Raw genomic sequence first — 21,192 nt, 5'->3', positions numbered from 1 at the left:
ATGCTGTTTCCTTTTGGTGCAGTTAAACGATGTACCAAGACCATGGCTCCTCGGAACGCGTTACGAGCAGCTTTTCAGTGCAGATTATGGAACATCGGCGTTCAACCTCGCATGCACACCAGATATGGCTTGCGTGGCCTCTGGCTCTCACTGGGGCTAACTAACTACTGTAGCGTGGCTCGGCTCCCACCGGCGAGACATGCATACTCCGTACACAGTACATATTTGTGCGCCCGCATACAGTAATAACCCATTCCAACATGCGATTCTTGGAGCAACGGGGTCTAGTGTACCCGGGTCTCATGCGCGTGCGGCCGTCGGAAGACGTGGTACGCTTAGACCGAAGCTGGCGCCTTTGTTCTGTGCAAAGCAGCTAGAAGTACATTCATGATTGGCCCTGTGGACAGAATCCCTCCTGGACTCTTCGAGTGTCAATCTGCGTTTCGATTATTCACCGAGCTCTGTTCATCTACGACAGCGCAGTGAGCTCCATGTGCGACCGTCCGCCAGCGCCCGCTCGCCCAGCAATGATGCAGACATGATTGATTACCCCCCGTAGACCTCCCTTCATTAACCCATTATGGCACCACGACCTTCACGCCAGCAGTTCATTGAAGTTCTTCAGCGTGATTGCAAGCCGTGACTCCTCAGCCAGATTCTCTTCGTGATCTTTCTGTGCCTCTCCAGCAACATGCGACTTGCCGTCCCGTCTATCTGGCTCCTCGTCGGTCCGCTCGGCCGCACTGTTCACAGTGGATTCCAGGTTCGGATCGATCAAGGACGTGTCTGTCTGGTTCCGCGAAGCAGAGTTACCAAGGAAATAGCCGATATTGCCCGGGGTATCGCCGTTCGCAGCACCAGGAGGACCGCCCTGCATAAATCCATACTCGGGATGTGACTCGCTCTGAGGGTTTGCTGCGGTGTAGTACGCGGTGCCTTGTGGGGGATATGATGTCGTGTGGTCAGCCGCAGCCGTGGATAGGGCTTCTAAAGTATGCGCAGCGACTTGTTGGTAGGTATCTGAGGTGGTTTGGGCATGAGTGGGTGGTGAGGCGGCATTGGGGTCTTCAGCATTCGGGTCGGAGACATAGACCCAAGTCACTAGAAGGGGTCAGATGAGTGTCTTTGCAGTACAACTTCATCGCGGGCACTCACGGTCTTCTGGCACTGGTAAGAATGCCTTCTTATCTTCCTCGCTGTATGTCTGGCTGTACTTGAAGAAACTGTCGAGGTTGTGATCTTGCCCATCTTTGCCAAAACTCGAATTCTGATGGTGACGGAATGTAATGGCTGCTCGGACTTTGTCAGTCTAATCTTGCCGCTTCCACGTCCTTTACAACGGCGCGCGACTCACGTTCAGACCGTACACACTCACGGTGCGACTTTTGGCATTGTCCGCAGATCGGTCGTTGCTGAGCAGAGTCAGTTTTTCGTCAACATCGACACATCGCATCATCTCACCTCGTCGCACTTGAGCTTTCTTTGACGACATGTTTGGCATCCGGTACGACTTCTCACTGTCGCCGCCGACTTTGGCTTGACAGTTTTGGAGGATGGAGCCATACTGAGACTGTTTGCGCTCAGCTGTAAAAGCAGGTCAGCCGAAGCGGGTTGGAGGCTCTAAGGCTCGCTGCATCTTCAAATCCACGCTAGTACAAACACGTGAGCGCTGAATCTGAACGGGAAGTTCCGCACTGGATACGTCACTGCCTTGACATTGTGGGCGTCACCAGTGTGGCAGCTGGGTGCCAGCTAGGGGCATCTGCGCCAGCAAAGCCCGCAACCAACGTCAGCCAGGGGCAAAATATGAAACAACGGATGCGTGAATGAAAACACACCCAGACAAGGACGCTTGTACAAATTGGAGGAGTACATTTTAGTGATAAGTGCAAGCTAGGGGAAGAAGAGGTACGTGGTTCGCATTGGACGTATCTTGGGGCCGCACCGCTTTGGCACAGCGCCGAGTCGTTAAGCAAGTCGAGGCAAGTGCACATGTCGACCGTCAGAGCCCAAGTTGAGGATAACTCGTACAAAGCCTGAGCTTTACTTCTTTGCCTTCTTCTTTGGTGGCCGATCATCCTCTTCCTCACTGGCACCGTTCGCAGCGTCGTCATCGGCGTCAGCCATGCCTGCATCACTGGCATCACTACCCTCACTTTCATGAGCAGAATCGTACTCTTCAGCAACATCGCTCTCCGATTCCTCCTGGAAGTCTTCATCCGGAGACTCATCGTCCTCATCCGCTGAACCACGATTGACCCCAGCGTCCTCTTCGTCGTCTGAAGACGCCAGTTCTTGATCATCTAGAGCTGCCTTCAACAGCGTAGACGAGTCTTCCATCATCTCGTTCTTGAACCGAATGCCTTTTGCCTGTTGATTGAGTCAGTTCGGTTGTCCTCGAAATACAGCGGGTTCGATCTTACCTGGAAGAATGCTTCCAAGGGCTGTTGTTCCTCGCGGTTGATGTTGCTGAACTGATGCTCTCCTTGTCCTCCCTTCAAGGTCATTGTGATATCGAATGTCCTGCTGGCTGCTAGGGCTCCTCCCACTCGTGACATGGTGATGCTCTGTATCGACTCGATCTGCACGTACGTAGCCGGCTTCGGCACAAACATGAAGCTTTTGTCCAAGCAGTACAGTAGGCCTTCGTTGGCCTTGATGGAGCACTTAACCCCGTTCATGTTGTGGTGACTGACGAAATCCTTCGAGGGCATGATGATCTTCTTGCCGGAGAGACCCTTGAAGACCTTTGCGATCACATGATGGATGGGGGCTTCGTAATGCGCGTCCAACTTGTCCTTGTACTTTGTTTCCAACATCTCTTCCGACATGTTGAGATCCAGATTCACTTCATCATCCAGTTTGAGCTGCATGACGATGAAGGGATATCTTGTTTGGCCTTGCCGTAGGGGAGGATCCAGACCGAGGGTGATGAGGGTGTGCATCTCGTCGTTCTTGGGTAAGATGAAGAACTTCTTGATGTCTTGATATTGAATCTTGTAGTCATACGTCTTACCCCGTAGGCGGAAGGAATTCTCGTACATGTCAATGTCGAAACGTCCTCTAGAAAGCAGGTCAGTACAGGCCGCGCCGTTGACAGAGTGGTTGCATAGACGTACCTGGGTGTGAGATGTAATATGTCTTGGAAAGTCGCGAACGTGGCGCCCGCGACGTCGCCGATGTTTGCCTTGTGCATCAGCATCTCATAAAATGCGTAGGCGGCATTCCGTTCCTCTTCCTCCTCGTCGTTCTCCGCCCCACTGCCTTGGTCACCATTGACTTCCTTGTTCGTCACGGTGCCTGGAATGTAGAACCGCATTTCGACGAGCTCATCCCGGCCTGCGGCTGCCTTACGACCGCGGTTCTTCGTGCTGTCCGCCTTGTGGCCATTGGTCCCATTCTGCTCAGTGCCCAGGTTGAACTCGACCGCAATCTCGTTCTTGCCCGCCAGGTTCGTATTTGAGATCTCCGAGTAGGGTATCTCGAACGCGGGTCTGTTTTGGACGTTGAAAGCTAACTCGGCTCGCCCAAACTCTGCCTTGCCCCAATTCCACCCTCGCAGCGCATGTTCCTTGTTCTCTACGTTGATGCCATACCAGATCTTGAACGCTTTTGCGACACGGTCAAAATCGTCTTGTTCGAAGCCATCCAGTTGGATCACTGCGGCGTCCCGGGTAATAATCTTCAGTTCATAGCCTTTCGCTGCTCTACTCCACTGCGCGGCGCCAATCTGATTGCTGTCTAGTGTGAAGGGTTCGCTGTCTTTTTGGCCGCTGGGTTTCCAGCCGAGTCCGCTCTCTGCTAGACGACACCGACCGGACTGTCTCGAGAGATCGAGGTAGATGTTCTCAAAGGTCTCCCTGCAAATGTGTTAGTGCCCTGTCTGCACTGAAGATGGTCCTACCGACATTGCGAACACGCTGCGCCACCTGCAGCAGCAACAGGTAATGGAAGAGATGGATCAGGCAACGGTCAGATCTCAAGCGACGGTGATTTCGGCCGGGCAGATAGTAATAAGGTGATGTCGAATCTATGGTGGATTGCGCGGTCACAAGTCAAAAGAGAGTAAATATTTCATTCTACTCGGTACTCTGTAGAGGCCAGACACGTCGCCCAATTATCTGAGGGGCGCGCCACAGCACTAGCGCGTGTCGCTGCTCGTGACTTGAACTTCACTTCTGCCTCACATTCGAATCTATCCAAAGGTGCCATCACAGTCTCTCCATCTTGATTCTCCTGCCACGCAGCTAGTCGGTGGCGACGCTTCCTGCCAGACTCCGCAACATATGTCAAGCAGGGCAGCCACTCACTCAGTACTTGTGATACACGAAATATCTGGACTGTCTGGGAAATCAGACCATGCACGATACTAGCTAGGTGACTTGTGCCTAATGATACAGCTACTGGCACCGAAAGTGTTGAACAGTGCCATAGAATGGGTGACCCTCCTCGCCCTATTAAGCAGCCCAGGCCTGGCGACTGCTTCCCATATTACTGTCCATCTCCGAAACACCCCTGTGGTGATACTTCGGCTCACTGGTCGCTCGCCTCAAGCAAATCAATCTATCGGCAAGCTTGGCTTTAGCCTCACCCTTCGTTGCAGTCTCGCTCGGGGTCTGGTCGGTGTGGAGGAAGGAAGCAGCGGGGTTGACATTGCGCCTCGTTCTTTGAAGAGAGCCAACGACTGCTTGCCTGCGCTTATCGATCTTCGAGGCAGCAGGCTTTGCGCCTGTCGACGTACAAAGGTAGGGCAGCGGTTCAGAGGCGAATTTATATGACTGTGTGGACTTTGATCGTCATTGTGATGTTCGTATGACAGATGAGAATCTGGGCTGGATTGCTGCGTCTGATGCACATTTCCACACTCGGCAGGAGCCTCTAACCGGCCCGCGTTGGCGTCCGAGTCGGGGGTCTCGGGTCTTTGAGGTTCAATCTGCATTGATGGCTGCACAGCAGAATTTAGTGCTCTAACCTGGGCCAAGCCAGGATGGGCTGCACCATCAGCAGTACTATGAATGCTTGCGCTGCGGTAACGTTGCCGCTTATATTGCTCCCTGGCGTCGAGGTGTTCAGCCGAGAGATAGGCTTTTGGGTTGCGGCGGATCAAGATTCGATCGACGACAATTCCGCGATGCGGTTCGTCCGCTTCGAAAGCCGCCAATATCTCATCCAAAGTCCTACTGTTTAGCAGCGCCGCATGGTATATCTGCGATGCGCTAGCTGGAGCCGCCACCCGGGTATCCGTTGGGTCCGGGCCGGGATCTCTCACACTCCGTTCGTCCTTGACGTCCTCAATGAGGGCGTTGTCGGGTATGGCATTTGCCGGGGGGACAGTGGTAATATGTTGGTCATCTTCCTTCTCGCTGATCGACGTGCTTAACGGGCACAGATTCCTGGGTGTTTGCCCGGGGCCCGGGACTCCGTCTCTGATATCGTTCCATGTTCTCGCTCTCGCGACTCTCGGGCGGCTTCCCTTGTTGTGGTGTTTATTGAACTTCGCCAACGTCGACCCGGCACGTCCAAGATTCTAGCTCGCAGGTTGCCGAGAGAGTTCAGGTGGTTCGAGCTTGTGGGAAATGTACAGCAGAGGGAGTGTGTACAATCTGCTTGCGAGGAGAACGACGACAATGGCGTACTGGAGAAGTTGTCGTAGGGTTTTATGGAGCTCGTGGCAAAAGTCCATCTCTTCCGATACGACGGGCGGGTCTCTTGGCTGTATGACCTCCTCTGGCACGCGGACCGCTGTATCCATCTGAGGAGCAGACAGGGACATTCTCGGCAGTCAATTTCCCTCAAGGAATGATTTTGGCTAGGGGGTGGTGATGGTCGAAAAGGCACTCCAGGAGATTGGAAGACTGATGCAGGCTAAGCATAAATGTGATACTCAAACTATAGACAGAGCGTGGCTGTGACGGAGTGAAACTGGTGATGAAGGATAGTCTGTATTTTCGAAGCCATGCACGGTGCTTCTTGCTACCACCATGAATCCAAGTGGGAAGGTGCATTGCAGAGTTAGCTGACAGCTTTGTCGTTGATCACTTTGGACTATTGTGTGACCTGATACCGCGGTGACAGGCAGCAGGGCCGCTCGATTCTCACATCACGGTCTGCTTCAAAACATCTCGCTCATTGTTATTCTGCTCTACGGACATTGATACCGGTGCCAAACACCAGTTGGTTTGGCGGCAGGATTTATTGGCCGACGCGTACAGTACTTGAAGTTTCTGACTGGGCCGAGGGCCACGAATGAGCCGACGGCTTAAACCCAACGGAGCTATTCAAACTTTGTGTTAAAGATCTTCTGACGACATAGAGGTGTGTAGACACTCTGCCGTTCATTGAAGGCTCAAAGACGACAATCAAGCTCTTGTCTGTCCCAACAACTCAAACGACTGACCGACCTCTGATTATCCCCAGAGCCTTGGATCGCGGGCTCGAGGCTGTTTGGGCGAGGCTGAAACTCGACATTCTCCAGTGAACCCGCTCAAACCTGCTCGCACACGCCTAGCCGCGTGCCTGAAGGCGCTCCGGACGCCGACCTTTCTCTTCTGGAACCGAGCGCTTCCACACGGCAAACCCTCGCTGATGGTTCGTGCTTGCTCCACCGAGTTTCATAGCGGCGGAAGCGAGGCGCCGAGCAGGTCGGTTACGGGTTCTGGAAAAGAGGTGGATGTGACGTACACGAAGATACCGCAGTTTCTGGCACCGACGGCCGTGTGATCAAAGCCACTTCGCTCGGCATGCAACACGCCCATCTGGCCCCTTTTTGTCAACAACTCTACCCTGGACCGCCCTGCACCGTGTCCTCTCTATTTTGCCCTACTCAGTACGAAAGTATGCGGCCCAGGGACAGGGCACTTTGGGTTTCTGCAAGCTTCGGAGTGGCAGGGGAGAGCAAGACATCCCTGCTTACTCATCTCTTCTCTTTCTTCATGCTGGTCCGAGCAATGTCCCCTGTACTGACACATGGGACACTTTGGTAACGCTAACAATCTATTGCTGAGGTCTAAGCGACCGTTGCCCCATGGTGCCTCTTCTCTTGCGATAAAACGGTCGCGGGGACTCGTAGGCCAGGCTCCGATCGGCAGCCAGCCCGGAGGCCACTCCTTAGCCAACCAACCTGGCGCGAGCTCGATGCGTCAGGGTGGAGGAAAGCACACCCTCTTCAACAGGGCCAGCCCGCCCCAATGCCCGCGTCCGGGCCTTTTGACTCCAGCTCTTCCCGCCAATGGACCCCAGAGAAAAACCTGTGCCCTGTTGTGTTCATCCGACGTCAGGAATCAGTTCCGCGTGGCAGCACTCGGGTCATACAGACACCCCTGCTGTGGCTGTCTCGGGGACATCGCTGTCTTCGAGGAAATCTTCTCCTGTAGCTTCGACGATGCTGTACGACAAACTGGTGGCTTGTCTGGTCACGACTGCATGCCTTGAGTTCATGGACCTGAAAACACTTCGCCTTGGGCTTGGTACTCAAGACGAGGTCTCTGCTGGTGGCAGAGCAGACTCCATGGAGGGGCTATTCCTTCTGAGCGCCAGAGGCCTCGTGACTTCCAAAGTGGCAGGCAGGAAGCCCCGAGCCCTCCGGGGGACTCCCAACGTGGATCACGCCTACGAGGCACACAGCTGATGGGTATTGCCAGTGGCAACTTGCAACTGCAGCCGGGAGCCGTGAGCTTTCTAAAAAAGAACCTACTCTGTATTGGGAAGAAAGCTGGTGCGAGCAACAGCAGCCAACCGTCTGATCAACGCGGCCCTTTGGCAGTCATCCCCCTTTCGTCATCAGACGCAAGCGACTTGACACGATAGTGTCTCAAACCCAACATGCAGCTCTGAAGGGGGATCCCCCAGTGGTGTCGGCCCGCTTCTCAATACCCAGCGGTCACGTCTTTACATATGCACCTCCCCTTCTAATTGCTTGACAGTGGGAGCCTCGTCGAAGCGCAGGAATCTTCAGCCTTGATTGCATCAGCAGTGGCTCATCACCACGCTTGCAGCACCGCCTCTTTCAAATCTTCAGTAATCGACAAACTCGGCGGATGCTGTGCTCAAGAGCCAGATCCCGTCTTGCCTCAGGCGTGGAGTGCGGCAAGCGTGCAGGCTTCCTGGGATTGTTGGCCCCATTGGCTTTCCGAGGCGCTACTCTCGCTACTGGGGTCTTTGTGGTCAATGCTTCCCGTCCATCAGCACTGCATATGCTTGGGATGTTACACAGTCATACTAAAATGTTCAAGCTTGTTCTCTCGACCAAATAAATCTTCCCCGTTCTTGTTCTATGCTTTATGGGGCATAGTTCCTGTGGCAGGCTTGCTCACAGCTCCAATAAGCAGACTCATGGCCTCGAGATTCTTGCACAGGACGGGCCTGTGGCAACCATCGATATTCGCACCATAAATGGGTTCCCTGCCAATCAGCACCTTTGAGCCTCATCGCCGTGCTCCCGTGGGCTTGCGATCAAGATAGTATCAGAATTTGCCCTGCAGGGGTGATGGAACTTTCCGTTTGTTCATCCGAGAATGCTGCCGGTCAGTTGGGCACTACGCACAGCAAAACCTATTCTGGCAGTTATACGCTTCGCGTTGCGTTGTCACCTCTGACCTTGGGCACACCGGCTCACCGCTGGTTCAGGGTAATCGGCAGCGCAGGTGGTGGGCAGGTCTTCATATATGATGCTGTGCTACCCCAACTTGTCTGACTCCTGTCTTCTTCGATACGTACCTTCTTTGCCAACGACATCACTTTTCGGTTCCCATTTCCGCGTTAAGCCCGAAATATCACATCTTCTTCGGGTCTGTCCTCTTCTCAAGTCTTGTGATACCGTCCAAGTTCACGTCAATCTTGGTTCCAGCATGCCTCAGCGTCGACACGGGGGTAGAAGACAGGTGCATCCGAGGAGAAGAAGGGCTGCAGAACAGGGATATCTTGTGTCTCCGACTTTAAGCCTCTTCCTACACACCGCCGGCACTTCCGAGATGCTGCGACTGGGAAGACCAACCAGCGGCTTCCGGCAAGAGCAACTGCGTGCAACACTTGCCGCCGTCCAGTCAGTTCTGGAAGTTCGAGGGGCAGAGGAGGATGTGCAGGGGCAGGGGCAGGGGCAGGAGCAGGAGCAGGAGCAGAAACACCAGCATGACATCGGTAGGTCTGCAGCTACCTGAGCGTATTTCTGTATAACATCCTCAGCTAACAAGTCTTAGCCTTCGTCGGAGCTCAATTCTTGTGAGGTGTCGAGTCGATGGGGGCCCCTGAATCGCTTCTCCTGTGGTCATCGTCAGGGCTGGGACCACTCCCAGTGAATGCTCATCGCTGTGTTCAAGGCGCACGCCAAAAGGATGCCTTGTCGTGGACGGTGCTGCGGCCCACAGGGCAAGCCGCCAGGAAGAACGGCCTGAGCATGGCACTGTGTCACACTGTTGTATACGCCAGTCTCCACCCTGTTCCTTGATTGTGTTGTTGGGCTCATTTGGACGTGGCGTTCGGAGTATTTGCACAAAAGGCGTGTGTGTCTAGACGACAACGGGTGAGGGAGAAGAAGACTGGGGCCGTCAAATTTGGGTCTGGAGGCGTTGTCCCGGCATTCTGGTCCGGCAAGGGTGAGGAACCGCTAGGGAACCCTAAGCAGAAAACTTTCCACGAGGGAACCAAGCGCGTGGGTAGGAAATAGAGTGCACCAGGAACAGTACTGTGTCGGTACCGATGCTGCCTCTCCCGTGGTAAACGGGTGAAGATCTGACTCCCAAGCGGTAGCGGTGAGAGATCCTGCGCCCGGGTCGGCAGGGAAGGAGTCTATATTGCGACTGAAATCCCGCAAGCAGCAGATGCAAGAGCTGGGGGAGCTCCTTGACCCTGCCTCTGCATCTGGCGCCGGCCTTGACCCTGACCTTGACCCTGGCGCGCTGGATCTGACCCCGGTCCTGACCCCCAGCAGCCGTACATGTAGCGCCTCCAGCCGCGTGAAGCCCCCTGGCATTTTGGAGAAATGACGGAGAAATTGTTGCTCTCTTGCGTGTAACATGCATGCTCCATGGTCGGGCTCGTGCTCATGGTTGCGCGCGCCATGCACAGAAAAGGAGGGTGGGGAGTAGGAGCAGAAGGAGGCGGCCGTGGATCCAGCATCAAACGTACGGAACAAGTACGGAGTAGGTACTCCATCCACAAATCCGCAGACGAAGCTGCAGAAGCAGAAGCAGGGGCAGGGACAGCTGGCGCGTACAGTGTCGCTCCTCTCGTCGGTCTCTTGTTGAGCGAGTGGGTGACTGAGTAGGCCAGCGGCATGCTTTGGTGAAATGCTCCCTGTACGCTATGCGCAGTAACTAGCAGGGACGAGTACAGTAGCTACATAGCTACTGCACATCCGCCTCCGACCACCGGGTCCACGACCGGCCAGCCGTGGTTCTCTCTCTATCTGTGTCCCTATCTGTCTATCCGTCCGTCTCCTGTGCAGTGGGTGGAGACAGTAACAACATGACCTCGTATCCAGCAATCATCCTGTGCGCCGCCCCTCAAGTTGACTGCCACAGAGCAGAGCAGAGCGGAGCGGAGCACATTGTATTTTGTTGCCCGTGGGTACGGAGTACAGAGTACAGTAGAAGCCACCACGAAATTCTAATGCCTGTACATGTCCAAGGTTGGCCGATTACTCCTGCCAAATGGGGCTGGTGGCCGCTTGTCCTCTTGTCGTTTTGTCCCCTCCAGCTGGAAGGGGTTTAAGGGGGGCGTGGGTTTCGCCATGTGGATTGCGCCATCAGGACTTGGCGCGAGGACGGACAGGGGATGTACTGGGTAGGTGCTCGGAGGTGGGTACGAGTAAGGTGATTAGCTAGTGTAGGTCTCGTGTGTGACCACATACACAATGTGATAGTTGGCTGGCGAGTGAGCGAGTGAGTGATTGATCGATCGGGCAGACGCAGACGCAGGCGCAGATGGGACGGACTGCTGTGCATTGCATTGCGTTGCATCGTGATTAACTTTCACGTGCAGCATGACGGCGGAGTGATAGTGGTCGATAATACAGGACCTGTTACTCCCGTCCGTAGGTACTCAATAAGTACCGTACTCGTGCTGTGTACCGATGAACTGCATCTTAGACACGGACTCGGCAATTCGAAGTTCGAGGCGTGGTTGTTCGCAGGACATCTTTACATACCGAGTACTGTTCGCGCCGTTGCAGTGCTGGCGGCGCTTCACGTGGTTCGTAGGAGGGCATTCTTTCCAAGGGTGTCACCGTTGTGGAACGTCAAGTGGTACTAATCAACTTTCACCCATATGTCGATCTACGCTTCAAAAACAACCTGTATTCAGCTGGTTCATTCGAATGAGCGCGACGTTCGTCGTCTCCGCAACCACGGCACAAGACTCCTTTTTCTTAATTAGCGCTGCGTGCGCGAAGGCTCCCTGGGGCGTGCCTGGGGTCTCCAAAGGCACTAATCAGAGCGCCTAACCGACGTGCTGGGGTCTAAATTGCGCGATGCCCCAGCCATGCCCCTGTAGCAACCACTGAGCTCGCCTATTGCGGGACACCGGGCACCACGTGATGCGCCTAGCCGAGTTGTCCTAGAGATCTGGTGACGTCACTCCCTGGGAACGGATTAGTGCGCATTTCACGTTCGACTCGGAAGTTTCTCACCAGCGCGAAGTACTCGTACAGGACTCGCGCGTCGACTGCATGCATTAGTCCTTCCAATCTCTCTTCCCTTATATGGCAGTTTCAGCAAGGGCAGATGGCATCGGCAGCATTCGACTACTAGTACGAAGCATGAAACGACCAGTACTCAGGATCCATTGGCTCGAGTCGACCACGGCGACAAGCAAACATCCTGCGACTCACGCCCAGCTACTGTGATTCACATTCGCATGTTGTGGAAGGCGCTGTACGCGTCGTGCAGTAGAGAAGCTTCCGCACCGAGGAACAAGGCTGATTGCCCTCCCATCATTCATGCATCTTGATTCATCTCCTGGCTGCCAGGTTCAAGAAACACTTACTCTAGTGACAAATTCTCGTATCCTGCCAACCACAGAGGTTGGAACTGTGGCACAGCATACGAGTCTACGCGGCTGTGTGAGGTAAGGGACCTAAAGGACTGGCTTGTCAGTTAGGTATCAGTAAACGGCAGGAGGGGTGTGGGACAAGGGGTTTGCGCAGTATTCGCTTACTGCTGTCGAGACCAGCTTGCGCTCGTCAAGCCTCCAGGAGGATGCCTAAAGCTCGCCCGCTTCAAACATCAACTCACAGATATACAGTACAACGCAACCCTGCGCGAGATCCAGAGAGGACAGTTCCCGTCGCAACTTGCAAGTTGCGTTCGCGAGGGTCTGCTCGCCTCGCTCGGAGCAACTTCCCCGCAACTCGTGTGGTTCCATGGCGCGGGAGACCAAAACATTAGCTGCAGGAGTCACACGCCGCAGATACGTACTGCGACTATCCAGAGGGCTCCCTCTCCCGTGGCTGTGGGACGCTGTTTCCATGGCGCCTTACAAGACCGAGTCCTCTCGGTACGATGCTTGCAGAGTCCCGGCGGTGATCACACGCCGAATCCCGATGGGAACAGCTGGTGGTGACGCCTGTCTCTCGCCTCAGGGTGGTATTGCATTGAGCGGGCTGTGTCCGGCCGTGGTGGGCGTCTAAGCAAGCATACGAAGCCGGGAAGGATCGTGTATGCGTACATCTTGCCAATCTTCACTCGCCCGGTCCATACGCCCCATTCCTCATTCGTCATTAATCCAACCGGCACAGTTACAGACACCCGCACAAAGTTTGACCTAGGAAGCCGTTGCTGGCTTCCGCGATCCAAATCCTACTCCAGCCCCACAGGCAAGGCTCATTCTTCAGGGGACTATGGAGGAGACCCAGTCTCCTGGGCTCCCGGGCTCCCGGTCCTCCAATTCCCCAGCCTCCCAGAGTACCGGGACGCTGGTACCCCACGCTACCGGGAGATTGAACTCGCTTCCGGGACGACCCTAAGAAAGGTCAAGCAGTTGTTCATTATCTCTCGCACTAACATGAATCATGCTAGGTTCAAGTTCCGACTAGTATGATGCGTGCACGACAGCACCGCTGGCTGCTGCCCCTGCCCATGTCGAAGAGTGTCTGTCCGATGGTAGCCGTTGTCAAGTTTCCCTATGTCGTACGGCATCTGCCCAGAGTCAACCAGGCCTTTCGACTTCATTGTTATGGCGGTGCGGTCCGCCGAGCCCGCGTTTTTAACCGCGAAGAGCAATACTCGCTCTCCTGGTCTGTCATCTCTCCTTGCGCCCGGTCTGTCTCTCGCTACTCTGGGCGACGGGAAAGATTACATACGGCAGGAGAAGCGCTAGCAACGCGTGTGGTATGACAGACTCTTCGCGACAATGTTCCCCGTCTCATAGATCCCTGTCCTGTCTAGGAGCTACGCCGATCTTTGCTGCTGATGACTCTGTTTAGGTACATCTCCGTTCAACAAGATTTGGCCTCCACGCGGCTGGGCCGCCATCCATGCGTGAGGCGGATCTTAGCTTGAGCCGGATCGATCTGCTCGACTGGTCTGAGAAGAATCTATCCTGTACCAAGTCGAACCGGCAACAGCGAAACCCGCCACTCGACCTGGCTACCACCACTGTAGTGGAATGGGTCCTGCAGTTCACCCGTGCCATTGACAAGCATGTTCCCGTGCTCTGCACCCGGCCTAATCAAGAGGAAGGCCGAAACGATAGGGGGCTCATCCTGGAGACTCGGGCCACCGGGCCCTTTTCCCAGTGACTGAGAGGCCGAAGCACTTGGAAAAACGAGAAGGGAAATCTGTAGGTCAGACGACTGGCGATATAAGATCCTCTGTCCTCGACCCGAGTCTTTCGGACTTGTTTCATGGTCTTCTACCACAACACGCTCACCTACCATAAACCAACTGAACTTCCACAACAACTCGTCTGGAATCTCTGTCGACAATACAGTAAGCCCCTTGGCTGTCATTTATCTCTCGATGGCTGCTGCGATGTGGTCGCTCAGAAGCGACGAACCAATCGTTGCATCAAGCACCAAACCAGCCGACATACTGAGCTGGATTATCCAAGCACAGCCACGACCGGGCCACGCAGAAACCAAACCGGGCGTCTCCTCAAAGGCACCCGACAGTCATAGGGACCAGAGCAACGGGGAAACGTCCCACGCCATGAGCGAGCATGATTTTGGTATGTATAAAGACTCGCTGCATTGCCATCTCTCTGACCTCGGCCCACAGCGCACATGGGGTCTCAGTTCGACTCTCCGCAAAACAAGCCAGAACGACGCCCGAAGAGCAAACGATCTCACCTTGCCGCGAGATGCTAGAATGACATCCACGTATCCAAGGCATCGGAAGCCCAAGCACCAGCTGCCCCTTCTGCAACTACAGCACAAATTGTTCCACCAGACGGAATATGTCTGGATCCTTGCAATCACGATTCCCTTTCGTTTCGTCTATTTGCTACAGCATCCACACCTTCAGCGGGTCACAAGCCCATACGACCAAACATTCATATGTTCCCAATGCGGTCTCACGAACAGTCATTCCCCGGGCCAATCAGACATCGTTCACCGTCTTCGTGGCACAGCACCTGTCATATTCCGTTGTGTCCCTGTGTCGAGTGTGGAATGGCGGAGCGTCAAGACCACGGGTCGTACAGAACTCGAACTCGAGCTCGAGATGGACATTGGGGTGTAACAGCGATAGGAGAGCAGAACCTGCACTGCGCCGTACTGGACCGGAACATGGCATGACCATGGCGTGGCGTGGCATCGCCAACACGCCCGCACATCTGCAAAGTAGAAGTGCATGGGACGTGGGAAATGGACATCCATGCTTTCGTGTATTGTGCAGATCATGCTTGTGTCACAGTTCAATGTGTCTCCAAGTGTCTCCTATCGTATCGTACTATGTCGTATCATCTCCTTCCTCGTCGAGTCGTTCTGTCGTCGCGTCTAATGCTGTCCCATTCGGTCCACCCGGCGTCAGTACTCCGTGTGGACCCAGTACGGGCGGTAGATTGAGGATTCTCTAAACTCCAAAATATCCGAATACTTCTATCCACGCACGCAGGACACATGACGACCGGAAGATTCAGTGTAACCATGTAACCATGACGATGATAACGAGTCGAGCAGCAAGCAGCAAGCGGTAAGTGACAAGCCTCGAGCGTCGAGAATCGTGTGATCCCGCGCGCGAATCGTGCTTTCGTACTGCAGTTTTTGTCTGCCACCCAGTTTTGCACCGCTCAATCAGCACGGGAGATCAGATCTTCCATAATGCAGGCACGGTAGTGGGCGCGTTGTTTGTATAGTATGGTATGGTATGCCGGAGTGAGTGAGTGAGTGAGTGAGTGATTGAGTGGGTAATAACCCAGATCGGGCCAGTATGGGAAAATTGGTGGTGGTCAAGTCTGGCTTCCGACCTGTGGAACGAGGTATCCCCGCGCATTGTGCCTGAATGGTGAAGGTTGAAGTAAGCTTAGGCATAGAGGCCGATGGATGTGAATGGTCTGCGATGGGGTAGGTGGCGGCAATGCGGGATGAGAGATGTGAGCTCGCCTGTATCTCACCCGGACTGTAGCACATCAGTAAGCCATCCAGCCAAGGAACCATATGGATCTCTACTGTGTGTTGGTGTCGCAGAAGAGGGTGGAGCTCCAGTTCCGACGACAACCAGGCGCAATGTCAATTGACCAGGACGGACGTGTCCTATCCTGTTCTATCCTGTGTTGCCTCGCAACGCCAGAATCCAACGTCCCGACCATAATCACGCCCGCACAGCCACGACGAACAAGCGCGGATACCGCAGACAGACCTTCCCATCCGCAAGTGGGGGATACGCCCTCTGCACGCGCGCAAGGTACTCGTGCAAGAACGCGGTCCTCTCCAGCGGCGACAGCCTGTCGAGGTACGGCCTCAGGCCCGTGCCCTTGACCCACTCGACGATGGCCGGCGCGTCGTCCAGCACGTGGTAGTAGTGCGTGTGCCACACGTTGAGGTCCCTCCCGTCCCGGCACAGCGGGCTCAACCGATCGTACAGCTCCCTCGGCGACTGGAACGATCGCCGGAACGTGGTCACGGGTCGGAGCGTTTCGGCCCAGGGACCTTCATCGGCCGTCTCCCTCATGGCGCGATGTGACGGCTCGTCAAAGTTGTCGGGGACCTGGAACGCGAAGACGTCGCCTGGCCGGAGCGCCGCGAGCAGGTCCTCGAGGATCTGCATGCGCGATTCGTGCGGGAGCCATTGGAACACGGCGTTGGAGAAGACCAGTTGCGGGTGTTGCTGCTGCGGTTGCGCTTGTGATACGGATTGCGCAAAGTCACGGAGGTCGCCCAGCTGGAATTCCACGCCGGGTAGTCGGGCACGGGCTTTGGCGATCATGTCCGGCGAGGAGTCGACGCCCGTGATGTGCGCGTCGGGAAAATGCGTGGCCAGCACGGCGGTCGAGTTGCCTGGCCCGCAGCCTAGGTCGATGACTCGGGCCGGGCTTGTCAGGGGGATTTGCGCGAGCAGGTCTCGAGCTGGCCGGGTCCGTTCGGCCTCGAACTTGAGGTATTGGGTTGCGTTCCAGTCTTGGGCTTGAGAGTCCATGGCTGGCCGGGTGGTGGTGTATCGTCGGTGCGTGTGAAGCGGAAGACGCCAAGTTGAGCGGGAAATCGACCTGGTACTGTCGGTCGAGGTTGATGATGGTGTTTGATGTAGAGTTCGCTTCACGAACCCAAGGTTGGGCGCGCCAAAAGCTGTACGTGTCAAGCTGAAGCTCAAGGTTCTGTTCATGCTCCTGCTCCTGCTCATGCTGTCGCTGTTGCTGAAGCGACGGGCGCAAGTATCGATCGTTCTGCTTTGGTCGACGCGCTGTCTTGCTGTTTACAAATTAATGGTCGACGTGTTTGACAGATTCGAAAGCTGAAGTCGTGGGTGTCTGCCGATGTCGGCGTGGAATGTGCCCGTAGTCCTTGTCTCCATCCCTGTCCTTGTCCTTGTCCCTGTCCCTTCCCGGCAATTGACCGCTTAATGTTGGAGTACGAGTACGGAGTACTGGGTATGCGTGTTCAGGGGTAAATACGAGTACGCCCTCGACCTTCTTCCCGGCGGTTGCTGGAGCTTGTATACGCTGTACAGATACATCATCCTTCTGACACCTGCAGAGTCATGGCTTACTTCCACGCAGACTTAGTCACACACCGCTTGAGGCTAGATCATGTCTTCTCAGCCGCTGCCGTGGCTGCCGACAGGGTCTGGGGGTTTAGGGGGTATGCCCGACACGGCTGGGGTATGAGTACCTACCAACCACCAGTCAGCCGATCGGGTATCTGGCCAGCCTGATGTATCCTCGGCTACTTGGCCTTTCTCGCAGACGGACGGCTATATTCAGCATGCTGCCTCATGCAGCTGTACCAGTAGCGGACGGCGTCTTGTCGACTCTCCCGAATTTGGCCCCGGATATTGGCGTCGCTGGAGGTTTCAGATCACAGCCGAGATAGCCATGTCGGGTCCCATGGCATTATCGACAGTAGCTCGGCCTCAGAAGAGACGACGTGCTGCTATTGCCTGTACGTCTTGCCACGCGAGGAAAGTCAGGTGCAACGTTGTCCTCGTGGGGCAGCCTTGCTCCAACTGCCAACAGGATCAGGCATTGTGTCTCCTGCACGTCTCTGCGCGAGGGAAGCACAAGCGTCGAAGGGTCAACCGAGAGGAGGAGGAGGCGTGCCACGGATCTCCTGTCTTGTCCGGAACGACTGCCGCGGCACAACACCCCTTGGCGACTTCGACCGACGTTCAAGGCTGCGACGAGTCCTTGAGTCTCGATCCCGACCTCTCGTCACAGGACGAGTACGAATCGCAGGCCAACGTCGAGGCTTACAGAAAGATTGTCGATGGCACGGACACCAAGGGGGCGAGGGTGCCCATCTATGTCGGTATGTTGGATTTGCTGTTCGGTCGAGGATAACGATTCTAAGCCACCGTGCGTGCTAGGAGAACTACAGTCGCTGCGTTTCATCTTCCATGTGGCACGCGAGGACAAGGGGATCTCGTGCAAGGCTCACTATCTGGTTCCCGAACCCAAGAGACGGAACCTCTCGCCCGAGGAGATCGCCTGTCTGGAGGCCAAGGGGGCGTTCTCGACAGAGACGGACGATCTGAGAGACCAGCTGCTCAGTCTGTTCTTCGACTACGTCTACCCGATTCTCCCGATCATCGACCCTTACGACTTCTACCGCCGCTACGATACTGGGGGAGCCGCCAACATCAGTCCGCTGCTCCTGCAGAGTATGTTCCTGGCGGCAAGCAACGTAGGCGTCCGAAATCTTGTCAACTTGGCTTGCTACCGACACTGACCGTGTCGGAATTAGTTTGTTTCACGAGATGCTATCCAGAAGTCTGGCTGGTCGTCGGTGATGACCATGAAGAGACGGTTCTACGAACGAGCAAAGGTAGGAAATGACAACTCTAGACGTCCTCGCTCAGGGAGCTGCTGATATAATCCACAGGCACTATACGACGTCGAGTACGAGACAGACAAGCTCTGCCTGATCCAGTCGGTCCTCCTCCTGGGATATTGGCTAGGTAACTCCCACGACAGGATGGACAGCTGGCATTGGGTCGGCGTGGCCACCAGCCTCAGCCAGAGTCTCGGGCTCCATCGCGACGCCGGCTGCTCGAGGATCCCTCCATCCCACCGATCCTTGTGGCGACGGATCTGGTGGTGCTGCTTCTACCGCGACCGCTGCATCGCGTTGGGCATGGGACGTGCGTACCGCATCAACACCGCAGACTGCGACGTGAAAGACCTGACGCTCGAGGACTTGGTATGTAGTGGCATGCCCTCCCCGGATTTGAAGGATACCAGTGCCGCCATCGTCAGGCGCTGCAACAGCTACGCCCCGATATTCCTCGAGATCATCAAGGCGAGCCGGCTTCTCGGCGACGTCCTTGCGTCGGTATATCGACCGCGGAGAGACGAAGATTCGCCAGACTCCTCGTCATGGAACACCGCTCAATCGATCGAAGAGAAGCTCGCCGCCTGGCAACTGGGTCTTGACCCGCGGTGTCGAGTCGACAGCCTGGCGTTCAGTGTCGACGAACCACGTGCCATGATCCTGCACAAGTACTACATCCAGATCTTGCATCAGTGAGCCCTGTCCTCCACGCTGAGCTGGCGTCGTTGGTTGACGATACTAATAACATCTCGACCCACAGCGTCACAGTCATAACCCTGTACAAGCCGTTCGTCTTCCAAGACGACATCCTGCCCACGGACCCGGCGAGCGACATTCGCGCCCGTCTAGCCTGGGAAGGCTGCCAACTATCCGCCTCGGCCGCGACAGCCAGTTTCAGAAAACTTACGGAGCTGGACCTGATTAGATTCCTACCCCCCGAAAGGCAAGTCCCGGATATCCGTGCCCAGTTTGCTCCTTGGGAATAGTTGATTGACTGACTGACCGACCGACCGACTGCTGACTCTTCGACTCCACAGCGTCACAATGCTGATCGCCATCATCGGCATCCTCTTCCTCTCGAAATGTTTGTCCTCAGGCCTGAAATGGCATCTAGCCAGCCAGAATCTGGACCTCAACATGCTCGTCGTGCAACAGCTACAGGAGAGATACCTGGCCGCGAGATTCATCTTTGCGTACTACACCGCTGCCTTTGACAAGGTCGCGCCGGCGCAGCGACCGTCGGTAGAGGGAGCGGCCATCATGTCGAGTTCCACAGCGGCCACCACTGCGACGAGTACCTCCATGACATATGACCGGCCGACTATGGAGACGACGAGCACGAGCACGAACACGAACACGCCCACTCCGTACAACGGCGGGGCCGCCACGTTCTCCTCGGGACATGAAGACGGTCTGAACGCCTGGGGCGAGTGCTTTCAAAGCGGCATGGGCATGACTGCAGATTTTGACATTCTGTTCGGCGAGGCCGGGATTTTTCGGGGTCTCGACGAGTTCGACATGGGGGGGTTGATGTCGTGAGGATGTGACGCTGTACTGTCGGGATTGTTGCTACAAGGTCTTCTTCTTACAGTATGTATTCAATGCTAGTGGCACGTGGCAAGTGGCAGTGGCAGATGTCAGGTGTGTGTTGTGTCTGGACGCGTCGTGTCAAGTAAGCAGCTCGAATTGAATGCCAGCGAGGAAAACTGTACGTACAATTGGACACAGACAGGATGCGAATACGATTACACTTTTAGGATGTGGCTCGATCTTCCTACTTCTAGTCTACGATACGTTCTTCGTAGCGGCTAGTGTGGCAACATCAGAGCTGATCTGCTAATCTACCCACTGGATCGGAACATCGAGTTCGGCTCGACGGATAAATACATCGACGTGATGCATTATCGCTATTACTATCACTCTCACTCTCGCTGTCGTTAGCCGCCGCCATGGCAATGTACCTCGCGGTACATATATACTGTTTACACTCACGGTCGGAAGGTATCAGAATATGAATATGAATATAGACGCGGAAATGGACATGGACATTACTTTCACAGCGCACCCTACGCGTACCTATGTACCCTCGAACCCTGTCACACCTCGTCTCACACTGCGTATGTATCTATGTACGTAGGATATATGCGTTAAACACCCCGTCGACTACGCCGGACCTGTTGGGTGCGTGTGTACTAATATGCTCAGCTGGCGGTCCGCAACTTACTACGTGTCCACTCACTTACTCACTTACTCACCTACTCACTTACTCACTTACTCACTTACTTACATACCTACCTACTCCTCTCATCCTGCCGTACCGAGCAGACTCCATTGTACTGTACGGACTAGGTACCCAGTCGCGGATTATGGCAAACACTTCATTGACTTACAGTACTCGTACTCGTACCACGACGTGCACGACCCAGAACAGCATAAAAGTACAGTAGCACAGTAGAAAGGACTTCCGACTTCGGGGGTCTACGTGTCCTCCTGCGCTGCGGGTGTATATATACATACATACCATATCATATCATATGCACACACCTCTTCCAGCCCTCCACTACCCATTGAACTCAAAATGACCCATCGTATGATACCCATGTACTTGATTACTGTATCCTCCACCTAGGTGCTTTACAGTGGTCTATGTTTTTGAATAGCCACTGCTTTGCTACTCTCCTAGGCTTGCCGCAACGAACTCGTACTGTGGACATGGCATGTATGGTACAGTACGAGTACATCCTCACATCCTCACATCCTCACATCCTCACATC

General features: G+C 55.1%; 6 protein-coding genes across 6 annotated transcripts; 2 read left to right on the top strand and 4 right to left on the bottom strand.

Moving 5' to 3' along the window:
* Positions 1-595: 595 nt before the first annotated feature.
* G647_09400 (uncharacterized protein) lies at positions 596-1,563 on the bottom strand (the record flags this gene model as incomplete). The annotated part of the gene is made up of 4 exons (XM_008733703.1): positions 596-1,101; positions 1,156-1,290; positions 1,355-1,412; positions 1,462-1,563. 4 exons carry the CDS (start codon positions 1,561-1,563, stop codon positions 596-598), a joined length of 801 nt encoding a protein of 266 aa, XP_008731925.1.
* Positions 1,564-2,043: 480 nt separating this feature from the next.
* G647_09399 (FACT complex subunit pob3) lies at positions 2,044-3,910 on the bottom strand (the record flags this gene model as incomplete). The annotated part of the gene is made up of 4 exons (XM_008733702.1): positions 2,044-2,370; positions 2,424-3,063; positions 3,120-3,856; positions 3,905-3,910. The coding sequence occupies 4 exons, from the start codon at positions 3,908-3,910 to the stop codon at positions 2,044-2,046; spliced, it is 1,710 nt and encodes a 569-aa protein (XP_008731924.1).
* Positions 3,911-5,348: 1,438 nt separating this feature from the next.
* Positions 5,349-5,441, bottom strand: G647_09398 (uncharacterized protein; the record flags this gene model as incomplete). The annotated part of the gene is made up of 1 exon (XM_008733701.1): positions 5,349-5,441. One exon carries the CDS (start codon positions 5,439-5,441, stop codon positions 5,349-5,351), a length of 93 nt encoding a protein of 30 aa, XP_008731923.1.
* A 10,302-nt stretch (positions 5,442-15,743) lies between these two features.
* Positions 15,744-16,568, bottom strand: G647_09397 (uncharacterized protein; the record flags this gene model as incomplete). Its single annotated transcript, XM_008733700.1, has 1 exon — positions 15,744-16,568. The coding sequence occupies one exon, from the start codon at positions 16,566-16,568 to the stop codon at positions 15,744-15,746; it is 825 nt and encodes a 274-aa protein (XP_008731922.1).
* An 895-nt stretch (positions 16,569-17,463) lies between these two features.
* On the top strand, positions 17,464-19,404 carry G647_09396 (uncharacterized protein; the record flags this gene model as incomplete). The annotated part of the gene is made up of 5 exons (XM_008733699.1): positions 17,464-17,896; positions 17,955-18,271; positions 18,332-18,412; positions 18,470-19,110; positions 19,179-19,404. The coding sequence occupies 5 exons, from the start codon at positions 17,464-17,466 to the stop codon at positions 19,402-19,404; spliced, it is 1,698 nt and encodes a 565-aa protein (XP_008731921.1).
* A 58-nt stretch (positions 19,405-19,462) lies between these two features.
* G647_09395 (uncharacterized protein) lies at positions 19,463-19,957 on the top strand (the record flags this gene model as incomplete). Its single annotated transcript, XM_008733698.1, has 1 exon — positions 19,463-19,957. The coding sequence occupies one exon, from the start codon at positions 19,463-19,465 to the stop codon at positions 19,955-19,957; it is 495 nt and encodes a 164-aa protein (XP_008731920.1).
* Positions 19,958-21,192: the final 1,235 nt, after the last annotated feature.

This window comes from Cladophialophora carrionii (genome assembly GCF_000365165.1).
Source record: "Cladophialophora carrionii CBS 160.54 unplaced genomic scaffold supercont1.9, whole genome shotgun sequence".
Taxonomy (NCBI): Eukaryota; Fungi; Ascomycota; class Eurotiomycetes; order Chaetothyriales; family Herpotrichiellaceae; genus Cladophialophora; species Cladophialophora carrionii.
The sequence above is the reverse complement of the archived record's forward strand: the minus strand, read 5'-3'. Positions and strand labels throughout refer to the sequence as shown.